Source organism: Balearica regulorum, chromosome 1, assembly GCF_011004875.1.
Source record: "Balearica regulorum gibbericeps isolate bBalReg1 chromosome 1, bBalReg1.pri, whole genome shotgun sequence".
NCBI lineage: Eukaryota > Metazoa > Chordata > Aves > Gruiformes > Gruidae > Balearica > Balearica regulorum.
Genome location: NC_046184.1, coordinates 207,915,806 through 207,933,660, shown reverse-complemented (window position 1 = coordinate 207,933,660; position 17,855 = coordinate 207,915,806). Strand labels below are relative to the sequence as shown.

The 17,855-nt window shown below is 39.3% G+C and overlaps 1 protein-coding gene across 1 annotated transcript in view; it reads left to right on the top strand.

Moving 5' to 3' along the window:
• The window catches only part of FAT3 (FAT atypical cadherin 3), a 353,905-nt gene that overhangs the window by 248,551 nt on the left and 87,499 nt on the right, over positions 1-17,855 (top strand). The window contains 3 exon segments of the mRNA XM_075742391.1: positions 5,025-5,164; positions 14,692-14,967; positions 16,566-16,776. Coding sequence (XP_075598506.1) covers positions 5,025-5,164; positions 14,692-14,967; positions 16,566-16,776 — 627 coding nt within the window.

The window sequence follows — 17,855 nt, the reverse complement described above, 5'->3', positions numbered from 1 at the left end:
CTTCTGGATTGTTCCACTGGAAAAGAAGGAGAAAGGCCTTCACATGGGACTCATTTGCCTACAAGTCCTCCAAGTTTGCTGACATGTTTTCTTCTCAAAGGAGAAAATGATTTCTCACAGCAGCATAATCTTGCCTTAAACTGCATATTAGCAGCTGATAGGAACGTAGGGAGGCTCGGCATCTTCCCAGAAAGGAACCTCATCTAGGGAAAGACCTACAAAAAAAAAACTAGAAAAAACACAACAACAACAAAACAACCACACTGGAATTCAAAAGGGACAGAGTTGCAGAACCCACATTCAGTGACAATGCGAGATCTGCATCTGTTGTATCTTGCCTTAGGCAAATTTTCCAGCTGATCTCTAGAAACCCCTTTTAACAGTTCAGGAAGTTTTCCTTGGCCTGTCCGTTACACTAAATAAGTGGTAAGCTTTACATCAGAAGATCCTCTACCATTAGTCATGTAAGGTTCACTGCTTTTTTTTTTTAAACTATCTTTTTTGTTAAAAGGAAAATTAATTCTTTCCAAAGCACATGGGACTTTCGTCAGAAGAAAAATATGTTCATAGTGACTATGAAGCCAAGAAACAAGCTAAGAACCAAGGTAATACTCCAGATTCAGCCAGAATACATAACCAAGGCTACTCTACACCAAGAACACAACATATAGTCTGTTGGCTCAGAGGTGCCTTGGTTCAATTTCCTGAGATCTCCTTCTTGACCATACTATACCATCTGTTAAATTGAAAATTAGGGCTGTGCTAGAAGGGTCTCACAAAGCTGTAGTGAGGCCCAACTAATAAGATCTTTTGTACCAGGGGCTGTTTCTACAGCTATCCTGAGTTTGATACCAGCTGGAACTAGCTAAAGTTATAGTGGAAAATCCTATATAAACTATAACATGCTTTCAGGTAACATAAAACAATTTCTAGTTGTAGAAATATAATGCTTCCAGGGCTTATGCAAGAGCATTAAGATCAATCTCCAAGAAAGTAAGGGTGGAAATCATCTCACTTAAATTTAGGTGTCCAAAGTGTACACATAACTATCTGTGCTCAGTGTCTTTGGGAATCTTAACAGGTAAATAGAGAGAAAAAGCACTTTCTGGATGAATTTACATGATAAGTCTTCTCATCCAAAGATGGCACTGCAAGTAAATGTGGACTTTGAAATCCCATTCTAAGTGCTTTGGTTTAATCAGAGTATTTTAAGGGAAGTCTTTAATCTGTTTTGAAGATGTATCAGCATTACATCTTAGCCTGCAATGGTATTACAAACAACGGCTAATCCACATCTCTCTGAGGTCATTCAGTGTTAAAATGCTTTCTCAGGACAACCTGTCTAGCCAGCTTGCCAGTTCAATCATCTTGCCTTCTTTATCGCTGATTTTCCCAAAGTGCCCAAGGAACTCACAATGTATTATCTTCATTTGAAGTATTTCTTTCCTAATGCAATTGCAAGCACATTAGAAAAGACAGCTTCTACATATCTTGTATCTGAAAGCAGGTTTTAGTAGACAATAAAAAGGAAAGCGTGTGCCATATGTTGGAAAATGGAATAAGTAATAAAAATTCACATTAATAAAACTGAGCAGCTGAACAAAATTTCATCATCCTTAGCCCCCTTTCATCCTAAGATTGTGATCAAAGAAAATGTTAAATGGCTGATAGTAATGTTGGTAAAACTGGTACTGCAGGAGCTTACAGCACTGCAGATGAGCTTGCTTCAAAAGGGTTGGTAGTCACCCAGCAGCATGCTTTCAAGAACCAGCTTCAAGTACCCCAGAAACATGTGAAGCTGACACCTCAGCTGTCACCTCCTATGGGCTCAGCCCTCCGACCTCAACATGAGCACCTTCAGAAGGAAGTGGTTTCATGTGGAGTTCCCAGAATAGTTCAGCTGCAGGTTTTTAAGAGAAGAGTGTTGTTTGTTTTTACACAAGAGTGTTCTCTCTCTCTCCGTGACCCTCCAGCACCCGTCTTTTAAAGATAATTGTGTTGGGTGCTTCTCTGGGTGCTTCATAGTAGGCCTTCATAGAGTTAATATGTTTATGAGACTCTTAAGAGTTTAGCATTTATACCTAATTCATTAATTATTCTTCAGTGTTTAAGTGCAACTTCAGAACCATTCATCATATAAGGACCTGCTTTGAGGGTATATGAAGGCTGAGGAGCAGTACAAAGCATTTCCAGACTGCCTCTAGTCCTCCAGATGAGAGGCAGGACCCAGTATCTCAGGCAATATTCCCAGAAGTTCAGCCATCTGAGCGGTTCTTCATTTTCAACATCTGACCATGGTCTGTTACAATGTACCAGACCGAATCAGGAATAAATCAGGATTTCACTCCAAAAGAGATTATGATCACAAATCTCACAGCAGGATGTTCTCTGATCCATCTCTGTCTCAGTGTTTGATGCAGTTTCTGCCTTCTTTAATAGAAAATGAATCAAAGTAAAATAAAGTGCATTGCCTGGTTAGTTACAAGCGTAGGCTAGGCTAGGGTGGCTAGCAACCAAGATTTATTTGTTTGTCACTAGACCATTTTGGAAGATGTGAATAACATATAAAAAACTCAAATGATAAATTCAGTTCTTATTTTAGGGGAAGAATTTACTCCACATAATGAAAATGGCTTGAAGAAGTCAAGGTATTTGCAATACAGTATGTAGTGCCCTGCAAGCCCAGCTCTAAGCCAACAGAGGAAGGGCATTTGAAACATTTATGGCTAATCCTTCCATGTTGCTTCTTGGAAGTTTTAAAGGCAGGATTTCTTTGGAAGTGTGTGCCAGTTGATAGCATATAATTTTTTGATTGCTCATTAAGATGGTTATTAAGCATCCTGAAGTATAGGCTTTCATTTTGTTTTCATGGTTATCAGTATGAAACATTCTCTTTGTAAAGTGCCTACTGTCCCAAGGCTAGCTTCATTTCAGCTGAGATTTCCTTGCATACTCTTTTCTTCAAAGGAGGCTTTTTTTCAGAATCGGTTTTCATGGTCCGATTTTTCACAAGTGAATCAATTTAAAACATTAATTGGGAGACGGCATCTTTTTTCTTCCAAACTAACTTTAAAAAAACCCCAAACACTGAAGGTATGATCAATGTCCAAATACCTTGCTATTGCTTAAATGGCAAGGACAATTATGGGTTTTTTTCTAGTGTCAAATAGTGTTAAACATGTATATATATCAGTTCAGAAAAATCATCAATTTGGGCTTGCACAAGGAAGTTAGGGAATAAGTAGTGTTGTTATCCACCATAAATCATAGCAGACCCAGTGTCAGTGTTTGCCTGGAAAACCACAACTGCATCTGTTAGGCTTAGAGCTGTATATATGTATATACATATATTCAGCCAAGGGAAATCTGATGGCACATCTGAAATGACTACGTTTGGATCATTTCAGTGGGCAGAAGTTCACCAATTGTGCCCTTCCTTTGCACAAGTCACCTGCACTCTTATTCCTCCTTCCCCTTTCTTCTACCCACCCCCGAATGGCCTCGAAGGCAGATACGGACAGAGCAGTGCTTCTTCCAGCTTACGCTTTCGTTGCAATAGCCTCTTTGTGCAAGAGGTAGAGAGAAGTGAGGGTTTCTTCGCATTAAGGAATTCAGGGGCTGCGATTTTGCTGTGAGTCCTAATCTTCGACTTCTTGGAATGCCAAAACCTTTTTCCTCTCACTAAATGCATGACTTTCTGAGAGTTGTGCCAGTTGTTGCTCAGCAAACCATGCAGATGCAAGACTTGATGGCAGAGCAAGGAAGACTCTCTTTTCTTCTCTGTCCCCAGTCCTAAAATGAGAGCCATTTTGTGATAATACACCAGCCATTCAAATATATATCTTTAGATATATATATTGCACAAGAGCTGAGTCCAAAGAGTGGATGTTTTTCTACCTGTGGATCTGATCTCAAGAGATCTGAGCAGCTCTTACAGAAGTTTTATAACCACTGGGGTCTGAAAGCCTTTTCCGCTTTGTAGAACTGGGTTGTCAGAGACTGTAACTAGTGGCATTGCATTGCTATGTGATGAATATACCTTAAAAGTTCGTTTGTCAGCAGTGTTGTGTTCCGCCTTTCCCTGTCCTCAGTCTCCAAAAATTTCAGACTCAACTCATAATAAATTCCACTTTATAGATGAGTGAGTATGAAGCAGCTTAGCAGCAGGGAGTATGTGCTTTACATTCGAACATAATGAGTGGTTCTAATTTATAAACTATAGCTGTGGCTGAGAAATCCTGTAACCCTTTAATCTCAAATTATTTATGGCTTTTTCTTACTTTTTAATAGATTTTTTTTCTTTTTTCTTTTTTTTTCTTTCACCTGAGATGCAGGAGAGTTTTCCCACTGCTGCATCATTCAGTGTGTGACAGGATAAGGGGATATTAGTTTCAGAACAGTGCTTTGTGACGTTTTTTTTAATGGAAAGGAATTTGTGATGTGTATCCTGTCAGATCTATTTGAATAATTCCTAAAAGACTAGTAAAATTTGACCTTTGCTGCCAGTAATTATCATTGTCCTTGAAATTAACATAACAAATCTCTATTTGCATTTTTTAAATTGATTATAAATGTAATTTTTAAAGACTCAGTTGATGTTCTTTGCACCCACGAGCATCAGTGAGAATCTCCTGAAAATAAAATTTGCAGAATAAAACCCTCTTAGAATGACTTGTATACAAAAAGATAATTGTGCTTGTTCATTATCCAAACTACAAGGGCACACGTCTTATGGGCTTATAGCCATTTGATTCTTTTTATAGACTCGGCTATGGTTTGCTTAAATATACTGCTAGATTTTTTTTCTTGCAGTGCATTTTAATGATATCTGCTTTCCAATATACAAACTGTGCTTTGAAATATAAATGAGTTATGAACAAAGAAGTATCAGTAGATGTACTGTGTATGCTAAGGCAAGCCGTTAAGATGGATGCCAATAAACAGATATGCCCACTTCTAGGAACATTTTCAATGGGAATTTTCCAGAGATGGCTAATTTAATTGTATTTTTGTGCAACAATTAGGAGGGAATTACGATAGTTCTTTCGACGCGGAGAAGGGAGTGGGCACTATTGTCATTGCAAAGCCCTTGGATGCAGAGCAGAGGTCAATATATAATATGACTGTGGAGGTCACCGATGGAACAAACATTGCCACGACTCAGGTAGAATATCACATTCCTTTCTTGGCAAGCTTTTCATTTGTTAGTGGAATGTATATGCTATAAAAATTAATAATTTTGCCATTCCAATAAAACCTCATCCTTTGAGACCACCGTTAACTAATGGAGGAGATGTTTTTCAGAGCCTTTCCATCTGGTTGTAAAGAATCGGCTGTTGAAGGTTTCAAAGGGTTATTTCTGCTTTTGTCCTCTTCGGGCTCACACGAAAGTAATTCGCCTTTCTCAAGCTGAGGGAGTCCCTATCACAGGCAGCAAAGCTTAGATTTTGACAATTGTATCACCCTGTAATGGTCCAAAATACAATAGTGCTTCTGTGATGTTGGGGAATATTGCTATTGATTGTATTAAATGGAGTTTATACCTCTCATCCTCCCAAGACCCAAATGTGGGATACAGGATCAATTGTGCAGACAAGAAATTGTTCAGAGGCGAAACTTAAAATTCAAAGAATCTCTTCTTTAGCGTCATTGCCTGTGATTACATTGTCTTCTGGGGAACAGCCTCAGCGAACCCTTTAAAACCAGTCTTGCTTATCAGGGTCAGTGCCTTTCAGCAATTAAAAAGTCAGGTCAGATAAATGTGAAGGGCTGGGATAACGCTGGCTTTGACACATCCTTGTTGGAGACACCCCGACGTAGACCCTGGGTATCTGTTCGGTGGGAACCAGTCTGGAGATTGGACATGGTCAGGGTCATGGCACAGGGACAGGGACTCTGGGGTCCAGGTGGCATCCGGGAGACTCCAAAGAGGAAAGTCCTTCAATACGAGGTGGAGTTGTGGGGTATGGATTAGCTAGAGCCTGAAATCCTCCATCTGAATGACTGCACAAGTGTAAAGTGTGCCTATAGCCTGGGTATTATTTAACACATAGGGAAAAATACGTACTGGTAGAGGACACCTGTGTGCAGCCTCAAATCCCAGATTAAATGTGGTTTATAGAGGAAATGAAAAGATAGGTTTGGGATTTTATTTGCTTCTTTATAATGCAGAAGGAAGGCCTGAATATTTTTTTATGTTTACATATATGCATGCATACCCAGATGCTTCTGTTTTACCTTGTCTTGTTGCTCAAATGGTTCAGATGTAAATCTGTATTCACTGAGTCACACCATCAACTTTCCTAAGAGACTGTTAAATCATTGAGCGCTTTCTCAATCTGAATTCCTGTTTATAAACAGCCCTAAAATCTCTGAGTATCCCTATCTGATAATTTCTCCTGATAATCCACTCTTGATGAGAAAACATCAGTTGATAGTAAGTTACGTGGTAGGAAATCTGCTATTTTCCCTGTTAGTTTCAGTAATTAATTGCATCTCTGGCAAAAACATCCCTCATTTTTGACTTGATTTTATCTGGCCTGTATTCCCTGTTATGCCTTTCTCTGCTCGATTAAAGAGCTCTTTAAAAACCTGTATTTTCTCCCCAGGAAGGCACTTACTCAGAATAGTCTAATCACCTCCCAGTCTTCTGGTAGACAAGTGAAGGAGAATGACTGACCTCTTTACGTTCCCTTTCCATAAGGCATTTTCTTCAGCCCTTGAGTAGCTTTTTGTTTTCCGTTGTTTTCTAATCTTGACAACACTCTCAATCCACATTTCAGAAATGTGGTGTTGAATCCCTAACACTGCATTTTTTTTTCTTGTGAACATTTCAGCCAGACAAATATTAAAAAGCACAGGGAATTTCAAACATGCTGGATACAAGTAATTTCTCTTCCATAGATATTATGTTTATTGTTTTTTCTGCTTTTGATTTAATAAATCGGCCCCTATGACAGTCCTCAAAACCTATTTTGATGAAACCCCTACATTTTTAATTCAAACATATGGTAAAAACATATTTTGGTAAAGCTGTTGCATTCTAAAAGAAGCCTGAGCATTCCTTGCAAGAGTGATGTGACCTATTTAAAAACAGAAAATAGTCATTGAAGATTGCAATAGTATAGCATTAGATAATCATCGGTGGGTACAGACCCTTCTTTCCTCCACCGCCTTCTCTCCATGTGGAAACTGTTTAAGTATTTAATTGTGGCCCAGACAACATCTAAGAATGTGTTTCTTTTGGTCGTCGCAATAGAGGTTTTAAAAGCGATCATTATCTCAAAGCTGCCAGAATTATGGCCTGCCTAATTATCTCTCCCTTTTACAAAACTTTCATACTGTATTTTTGACTGTACTTTGGAGCCTTTGGTGACCTTATTCATCTTTATTTCCTTTTAGAACAATAATAAAAAACCCGAACTGATAGGCTAAGTAAAATATGTCATAGAAAGAGTCAAAAAAAGCATCTGCTGATGGCTCTCAGTGGCCTTGTTCTAAGTTTTGATAAAATGACATTGGAAGTATTTTGCCTCCTGTATATAGTACCACCTGCATTTTTAACTATAGCTGCAAGGAGATATGGCAGAAGAGGAAGAGGGGGGAAAGCAGAAGTATAAATTCATCCACTTGTATAACAATAAAATAATATAAAGCCCCTCCCAAAGTGCGATGGTTTATTATGAAGCAGCTGATCATTGCCGTGCCAAATGGAACAGTCTTGCTTTTTATTCTACCCCACCTGTTTCCCTTTATCTCTTCCTGGCCTTTTGTCTATTACACAGTTGGAGGTGGTAAAATACAGCGTAAAAATGCCAAAGATTTTTGCTTCGGTAACACGATCCCTGGCAGGGACTCACATAAGTTTCTTCAGCAATGTTCCTGCACGCCTGAAACTCCGATAAACTGTTTGCTTCCTTCATGCCTCACTACGCACATGGTTCACTATCGCGAGAGGAAGGAAATAATTTTGATTTAAAAGTCACATCTGTTGTATTAGCAGTTTGCTGTTGTGAAAAGAGGTGAAAAGAACGTAAAGAATATTTAAAAAAAAAAAAAAATTAAAAACTTCCTTTGTCACTGAAAGCCTGTTTGGTTTGGGCATCATCAGGATTGTAAAAAGGAAACTAGTCTCCGAAGGGAGAAGCAAAGTGCCAGGAGTTGTTGAGCCACTGCCACTTGCCGTGCTGCCCATGCAGCTGAGCCCCAGCCATCCCCGCAGCACGGCCGTGGTGGGGCAAAGACGAAGAAATGGTGACTCTCTTGATTTATATGTTTGGAGTGTGGGTATAACGCTTCTGTCACGTTGATTAACTTCTAGGAAGGCTAAGTCTCCTGACTTAGCCAGGGAGAGCTTTTGGGTTTTTTCCTTAGCTTAATTCATCGTTGCTCAAGGCCACACGGTAATTTATTAAAGCTGAAGGCACACGTTGGCTCTAAATCCCTGCGAAACGCGATTCCTGCAGCTGCCAGACGAGCTGTTGGCCTTGGGGAGGGGACGGGGCTTCTGCACCCCACGCGCTGGAGAGCGCCGGGACAGCAGCTCCGTGCAGTCACCCTGCTCCCCGCCACCGCCACCACCTCCCTTGGGCTGCGCAAGGGCCTCTTGCCCTCCCTTGAGCAGAGAGAGGAACGTCCCAGCAAGAAATCAGTGCAGTGGCACCGAAATGCACACTCCTGCCACAATTTCGACTGACTGTGTAACGTTAGAGATTCTCTTGGTCATGAGTCAGGTTTATCCCAAAGGCTTTTTTTTACTGAACGACTCAGATCCTTTACATCCAAGCACAGCATAGGAATAGCATTTATTTACTTCTCTGTAGCGCATACTGTGGAGTTTTACTCAAATACCCACAGAAGTACAGTACAGTGGGGAACAATCATCTAAGTGATGACAACTTTTCACTTTTATCAAGAATGTTGTACTAGCAGATAATTATTTTTTTTAAGAACAGCCTCCTAGAGTCATGGTATTATATGAAAAAGACAGTTTTACTTCTTGCTTATTTTCTTGCCACCTTCTTTTTCATCATCCTAACTGCTATAAAAAAGATGCTTTAAAGTGTGAAGGCTGATGTTTCCAAGCTAGGAGGCAAAAAGTGCCTCAGTTTCACTTATTGCAAAACCATCTCACTTTCCCAGTAGAGTGGACACTCAGAGAGGAACAGGCAGCTCCTTCTGAAAAGTTTTTGTAGATCAATACATGGTTGCTTGTAATACCTTCGGCTGGAGCCAACTGGGCTGGAAGAGCAGACAGGAGAAGCCACTGCTCATTGTCCCTTTCTGTCTCTCCTTGCAGAAGGATGTGGACTTTTATTTCTCCTTCTCTCAGGATTGGTGTTTAGCTGCGAGTTTCAGGATACCAAACTTGGTGTCACCTTTCAGAGAACACCTTTTCTTTGTAAGATTGTTTCTTAACCAAGAGGAGCTGATCAATCACCCTGAGTGAGGGTGGTTCTTTTAACTGAAGAGTGAAAAGCTCTTCTTAGCGGACCGTGGCCAAAATGTAGATAAGATGTTAGAGCCCACCAGAAGAGGTTCTGGGTTGTGGATTCTTCTAGAACGGACAAGAAGACATGGTGTTTCAATTCAATTTTTCACTTTTGGTCAGTTGAATGTTTCCTCCAAACTACAACCAACCCAATCCTTGATTTTTTTCTGTCCCATCCAGCAATCTCAGCACTGCCTTGCCTGTGAAACAAAGACCTTTTTCCCCCATTTTAACGTAACACAAGGGGCACGCTAAAGTATAAATAACAGGCCACTGAGGTCAGTAGGGAAACTGTTTGCATTTTTACATTAAGGTTGGGGTTTGGGAGAGAGAAAAACTTGTCAGGAAGTAGCAAATAAAGCTGTGTGGTAACACTATTGAAAGCAATATTAAATCAAAATAGGTTTTCAAAACCCGTACAAAAGCGTAACCTGAGTTTAAGCAATTCAGGCACTTAATAGGTTGTACTACAACACTGTGCCCAGACCAAGCAATTAGCCAAGCAGATTCTTCCAGCTTCAAATGTCTCTAAAGCAGCTCCTGGCATTTATCCAGTTTTCACTCCAGTACATTTGTGCCTAAACCAAAGGTATTTGTGATGGGCAACATTAAAAACAGCTTTGGAGAGACTTCCTGCATTAGGTTTTGTCCCACTTTGATTTGATTGTATTTCTCCAGGCCTTTCACTTGCCATTTTGAATACAAAGTCTTTGCTAATGCTCTGAGTGTTACTTTGCCTAATTTGTAAGCTTGGAGGCCCATGAATCCTTTATTTGAAACTTGCTTTAACTGTGGGAAATAGGAAGTGAACAGGGAGAAGCAAATCTTTTATAGCGAGGTGCTTGTTCGGACTATAAATTAGGCTCTGCACAATGGAAGCAGAAGGAGGCAAGCCTGCTTTTCTGAAGCCAGCGACGGGTTGGAAAAGATATGAGCTTTCAAGGATAACCAGGCAGAGACTGCTTTGCTGCATGTTTGCTTTATGAGCATGGAAAAAAGACTTGCAGCTAATGTTTGTCTATGAAAAGTGGTTTAGTCAGTAACCTCGCACAGTCCTCAGCGAAGAGGAATCCCTACTTAGCAGGAAACAAATAGTAAACATTTCCATTTGTCACCTTTTGGAGATGTCTTGGGAAACTTTCAAAGCCTGTCTTTGATTCTACATAATGGGTATTGTCACAGCTTAACACCCCAGGCACCTCCACAGTGATAAAGGATATTTATGCAACACATCTCATACTTGCCATATCTTCTGTTTGGAAATAAATATGAAGAAAGTATTAAATTACACATACACTGTGAGTCTTTGAGTTTCTTCAGTAGGGTAACACTTGATTTGGGGTGAAAGATGTGCGACAGGCTGACTAAAGCTTAAGGCTTCAAGGAGCAGAGTGCTGGCCCTTTTGAAGTCACTGGGAAATTTGCCAGTAGTACCAAGATTTTATGCCTAAGTTTGGCAGCCATTTAATGAATTTGAGTAACTTTCCTCATATTAACGATCTGGTGGCATTCGGCTTGCTCAACATCACATATGTTTGTAGGATCAGGTTTTCTATAAGCCTGGTGTTCATGTCAGTGTAACATTTGTCTGTTATTAAAGGAAAAGATTGCCTCCTCTTTTTAAGTAACACCTTACTAGAAGTGATTCTGCTGGAGCAGGAAATCTTCTGCATAGGAAAGTGGCATTTTAAGTGACCTAATAAAAGGGGAGATGGCTCAAAAATAAACCTAAAACATCTTCCCCAGCTTTGTCACTGCACTTCTTATGTGGCTTTGGTAAATCATTAAACCTTGCTGCAAGACAGTGTTTTCCCAACAAAGGATGGGAATAACAATAGTCACTTGGTCCTCAAAAATGTTGTAAGGATTGAAGGACTAATATCTATTTAAATGACACTTAAGTTCCATTATATTTTACCTGATTTTGTTTCAAGTAGCTCCCAAGACAGTTAAATTTTTAAGAACATAAAAGAGTTCCATTTTCTCCTTTTCCGTAGCTCGTGGGTTTAACAGAGCTCTGTATAATCAGTATTCCCATATATAATCTAACTTTCCTTTGTTGTAAGGAAAATCCACCCCCCTCTAGTAAGGGAGAAACCGTAATGTTAAAATTACAGTTGACTCCCGGGGATTTTGAGGGACAGCTGACAAAAATTAGCAATACTCTTAACTGCTTTAATAGAAGAAATTGTGAATCAATAATGACCTCTTTACTCATTAGCATCTCTAACCCACTGCCTTGCATCTCCAGATGGAAGTGGCTGTTGAAATGCAGAGTATGTAATAAATAATGCGTATTTCAATGTGGATCACTTGACAAATCATTAAAATACTGTCATCTCTGGGGAGGAAGATGCCTGCCACTTAAATAGGCACTTGATCAGTTTTAGAGTAGACATGAAGTGAAAGAAAAGAAAAAAAAAGGAAAAAAAAAAAAAAAAAAGTTATTTTCTGGAAACTATCAAAGCTATTTTAAGTGCATAGTTCCCTGTAAATTTGATGACCACAGTGAATGAAGACCTCAATTTTTTCATCTTTTCCCCTCTCCATACCTCCCACTACCCAAGCACCATCATTGTCCATATCTGTGTGTCAGGGCATTAGCTTATACCTTTTTCAGTAGGAAGAAATGCTGCTTTGTGAATCCACACTATAATTTCCATAGTCTCATGGTTTACCCTTGGTCTCTGATGTTAATCCAGTCCCACCCTGTTTAGTTCATGCAGCCTAGTGAAGGCATAAATCAGAGAGCCGTGGCTTGCACAGTCACGGTGCAAGCTTTGTGGGGGATAAAGCTTTATGCCCTCCTCTGGTTTCCCAATTTGCCAGTGATCCCAAAATGCACTAGATATAATTGGAAGTGAACCCCAGCACGGGGGTGATCACACACCGTGCAAACAAAACAGCATGTCACCGCTGTAGCAGTACCTTTAAGACACTTTGGTGTGTATCGGTACATTTTTTTTTTTTCCTTACAGAATAGATTGAGCTTGCACATAGCAATGTTAAAAACAAATTCACAGATACAAGCCTGTCCCTCATGTGGCACCTTACTTGTTCAAGGTAGAGCGTGTTGTGTTAGCATCAGCAGAATCAAATACTCTTGGTATTTTCAATGTAATCCGTTTGAAAAGTTTTTACTTCTCTGTTAGAGTATCTAAAATTATACATGACAAAGTTTTTTGGCCACCAGTTAAAAGTAAAATAAATTGTGGTGTTGTCTGTGTTAACAATGCAGCAGTAAAATAATCCACCCATGATACAATGGTACCTGGCAAGGACTAAGGGTATCAAAACTACTCAAGAAGATGCCTTTAAGTATTAAAAACTGGTAATCAGATTATCCCCAACTTTTATGACTTCAATGTCCTTTCCTTACAGTAACAAACATGGCTCAGCACTGGTTCTGTGTCCCTTTAGAATAGAGTTGAAGTCTCATTTCTTCCTTGGGCTTTCTTTCATATATTAACAACTCATTTCTTCACATATTTTTCAGATGTGGGTTTGGCTTTTTTTTTTTTTCCTCCGTCAGGTCAGAAACACACCCTGATTATCTTGTGTAGCAACGACAAAAATATAAAAAGCTAAGTAATTCTTCATCATTATTATAGGCCCAGCAATGTATATTTCCCCCCAATTTTATTGCTATCTGCCCAAGACTGAAGCATAACTTAACACAGGCTTTGCCCTGCTTCACTCTGGCGTACCATAATCTGGTGAAAATTAAATCGTGTGGAATGCGCAGTTGAAGTCCTATGCCGTTTAACTTAGCACTTTATTTCAGCTGTCTTTTAAACAGTTCCCAGGCTAGTTCATTACGACTACTGCTTACAATTGCTCATGTTCCTTCTGGTAATGTGTTCTGCAAACCCTTCCACATATCATGGAAATCTAAAGTTTCATTTCTCTCTGAGGCCAACATCTGTTTGTGCAATATTGCAGTAAAAGTATAACTGTATTTTTCTTCTGTTAAGTAAGTATGGGTGAACAGGGCTTGATCAAGCAAAATAATAAAATATTTTCTTAAAAAAGAGCCATGTACTTTTCAGAACAACAGATAAAATATCATGAGGGATGTGTCAAATCTCCTCATCTTAGGGAAGAGTCCTGTGCATGGCCTTTCCCATGTCGTTCATTGGACTATTTATTATTTCAAAACCTTTGAGTAAAAAGATTGTTTCGTTTCACTCACTGTAAAATTAGATGTGTGCTTTCACAGGTGTATTCTGCAAAAGATACTTTTTGTTTCCAGTACTGCACAAGAGGCAACTCTTTGCATTTTGTCTTTCAGTATTACGTAGTTTGTCAAGGGTTTTGCTGCCCTGCTGCCCAAAGTAATCTATAGCATACAAAGTCTGGAAAGCAAATTTTCTCCAGGGAGTGACTCCTCCAATGATGAAAACCACAAAAACCTCATCAGAGCCACATACACTTAACATTGCACAGTCACATAACTTTTGAAAGGGAAAGCTTGGAAAATAGTGATTCTTATTAGTTACCTGGGTCAGCTTGTGATATATTGAAATGGGTGTAATAGGCAGCATCAGCAGCGTCCTGGCTGCCTTCCTCCTCTTTAGGGGTCAATACCGAGGTTTTAAAAACAGACTTGAAGCAAACGGCACAGCGGTCATTCACATTTTTAGCCGCAGTTCTACCATTCATAAACTGCAGCAGAAGGGAGGCAAATAGGTGTTTGAGGAGAAAGCGAATTAGTTGGCAATGCAATTGGTAGTACTTCCCAACACAATATATTGGGCAGAGAACAACACAGGATTTAGCCGAATCTTGATTGTATGAAAAGCAGATTTTAAGTAACATGAAACAAATTCTTTTATAGCTTTATTAATAGTGAAGGGAGAAGGAAATCCTAGAACAGCTCTAGAAGTCTCTTGTAACCAGCGCAGTTACCATTCCTGCCATTGTAGGAAAATTTTTCAGTCTATAGATGCTGAAAATATGGATTTCTTTGTCCAGCTCTGAGTAGGTCTTTCTTACAGTTAAAAACATTTTGCCTCCAAAGTCATATCCTTACTATTTCTTTTGATCTGAACAGTAAACATTTAATACTAAATTATGTTTTTCAGCCCACCATACAACAGCACAACATCATCAGCTATCTAAAAATAAATTTCTCTATGTGCCTATTAAGTAATCCGACTAGACTTCAATAATTTCAAATGTTTTTCTTCTATTAACTGTAGGTTCTTATCAAAGTGTTGGATAACAATGATAATGGCCCAGAATTCTCTCACCCAACTTACGATGTCACCATTTCAGAGGACATCCTCCCTGATACTGAAATTCTGCAAATTGAAGCTATAGACAGAGATGAAAAGCATAAGTTGAGCTACACTATTCACAGCAGCATTGATACAGTCAGCATGAGAAAATTCAGAATTGATCCCAGCACTGGGGTGCTCTATACTGCTGAGAGATTAGACCACGAAGCTCAAGATAAGCACATCCTTAATGTCATGGTAAGAATGCAATATTCACTTGGCTCAGGACACAGTCACTGCTGCTTCAGGTGTGTACGTGCCTTGGTCTTTGCATGAGCAAAGGGCTCTTAGTGCAGTAAGTAGTCATTGATTTCATCTTGCTTGCCTTGCTGTGCATTTATTTTACATTTTTTATTTGGGATTTTTGGGAAACTTATTGTGAATTCATTGTATGGAATATGAATGATGTGCTATATCAAGGGACAGCAAGCAGGAAATTATTTAATCTCTTGGCATCTGGTCCTCTCACTCAAGGTAATTTTCAGAGTTTCTGAAGTGAGGCTGAAAGTTATTTGAGAAGTTATTCACAGGGAGATAACCGCTTTCTTGCCATAGAGAATGCTCTCTGAATACAAGCCTTTATCGTTCACTTTTACGGACTCATTTCAGTACATAAGCTGTCAATATACAAAATATCTTTCAGCTACATTTCCAAATGTTTGGATATGCAGAAAGAAAATTAATTACCATCCTTTGCTCAGTGTGCCTAAATTATAAAACATAAGCCTTTTTTCATGTGAAGGTTGTATGTTGCGGACTGGACGTTAATAAAAAAGAAAAAATCTGTGTTAGTTTAAACATTGTAGTCCACTGTTTTCTTTAATCACTTAAGAGTCCTGCAGAAGAGATCTTTGAAGGAACAGCTGGTGAAGTGTTAGGTGCAGGGCCATCCCTGGGTGCGGGAGCCCAGGAATCAGAGAGCTGCTGTGAGATCCAGTGAGCAGGACCTGAGTGGGGTCTCAGCTCACAGTGCAACAAGCTGCAAGTCCTTTGGAGAGCAGGCTAAGAAATAAATATAAACTGAAGCACAGAGACACATGGCTGTTGGAGGTCATTTCCTTGTGCTTGTGTTTGATCTCCACCTGATACAGTAAGGGTTTCGTTCTGCTTACGGAGAACCAAACTTTTGGGGATCATGTTGTCAGGATTATCAGTGTAGTAATGCTGAGATTTTTAGTATGGGGTTGAGAGGCGGGGTGATAAATGATACCTCTGCTAGGAGTGTCAGCACTTAAGGTAATTCCACTGTTTGCTAGTGGTATCGTCATCTTCAAAAAGGTATGTACATGTATAATGATGAAAAAATTCATTGGCAACTACAAGCACTAGACTGACACAGGACTGACCATAGTGGGTAAAATTGTCTGTAGCTCTTTGAAAGAAGGAACAGTGGGCAAGGTATGTTTGCCTCTATGCTATAAAGCAGGGATTGTCAGGGCAAAGGCATTACCATTTAGCATCTATTTTAAAAAAAAAGTATTTCTTGCAAACCTAAAACTGAATTTACAATGTCATGTGGTTGCCAGTTTAAAAATTAATGTCATGATGAATAGATGCCATGCATTTTTTCACAGGTCAAAAAAAAAAGTCTCTAAGATCTTCCTGTTTCTTTAATTTTACTATGTACCATCTTGTGTGTGAATGTATTTTAGACTGTTCTTTGGGGAAAATAGATTTTTTTTATTACTTTGTGTTAAATAGAACTGAAAATATTATTAACACTTATATTTATGACTAATATTCATGAAGTTTTACTAGATGCATATCAAGAAGTGTCTTCTGCAATTGTTCTATAGGTCCGAGATCAAGAATTCCCTTATAGAAAAAACCTGGCCAGAGTCATCATAAATGTGGAAGACTCCAATGACCACAGTCCATACTTCACCAGCCCGTTGTACGAAGCCTCAGTGTTTGAATCAGCAGCAGTTGCATCAGCCGTCTTACAGGTCACGGCTTTGGACAAAGATAAAGGAGAAAATGCGGAGCTTATCTACACTATTGAAGCAGGTTAGAACAGAGGCTGAAAATGTAGCGTCATGATTCATGCAATATACAGAGCAGTGTTGTGATGGTGGCCCGTCTTGACACACAAGTCAACTTCTTTGGTCTGCCCTCCTCTGTAGAGTTGGGCAATGGAGACACCTTCTTGTTGGCTGTTTTTTATTTTGAAGCTGTGATACCCAAAACCTGTCAGAACAGAACCTCAGTCATGGTCACGAGATGGCTACAGAGCCTTTTACCTCTAAGTCATTGGTTCAAAACCATCACAGAAGGTAGTTATTGAAAGCTACAGCCAGTGACATGTTTTCAGGTTGCTGGCTTCAGTCTGGTACACAGTGGATCCTCCATAAACAAAAGCCACCACAGCTGGTAGGTCCTGACATCTGTGCAAATACTCGGATCAGAGGAGCACAAAGACTAACACCAGGGCTATGCTAAAAACTTCTGCCAGTGGACCTGTGTCACTTTAGTGGCACAAGGTCTCTTGAAACTAAGGGAGGGCACGGTGATACCAGATTAAAATTGCTTTTGCTGTTAAGATGTAGATATTTACATTCACCACACAGTCTGTACCAGCAAAAGCATTCCTCTGCTGGTGTAACAGCACGGCCATGGGAAATTTGCATTATCTCTGCCACATATGCAAATGAATGTGACTTTGGCTTATACGGACCTGAGGTTAAGAATTATCTCTGAGATAAATCATTAACATACATGCAAGAGGAGTGCCTGGAAAAAAAAGAGAAGGAAGTAGAAATTTATAACCTTTGGATTTTTTAATGTTTCATTTCTAATTTTTTTTTTTTAGTAATGTGAATCTTTCCATTGTAATAATAGCAAAACCTGAAACCTATATTGCCCTAAAAAGAAGTCTCATTATTAATCAGGTCACAAGACTTTCCCAAGATTAGGCTCTGATCCTACAGGATCATTATTTATCCCTATGTTATAATAAAGACTTGCCACTAACTAGGACGGTTTACATCAATTAGGAGCAAGCTAAATGACAAAAAAATAAGTAATGGAATATCTACACCATCTCATATTGTCTTAACTTTGTATCGTTCAAGCTTATACCTTAAGTT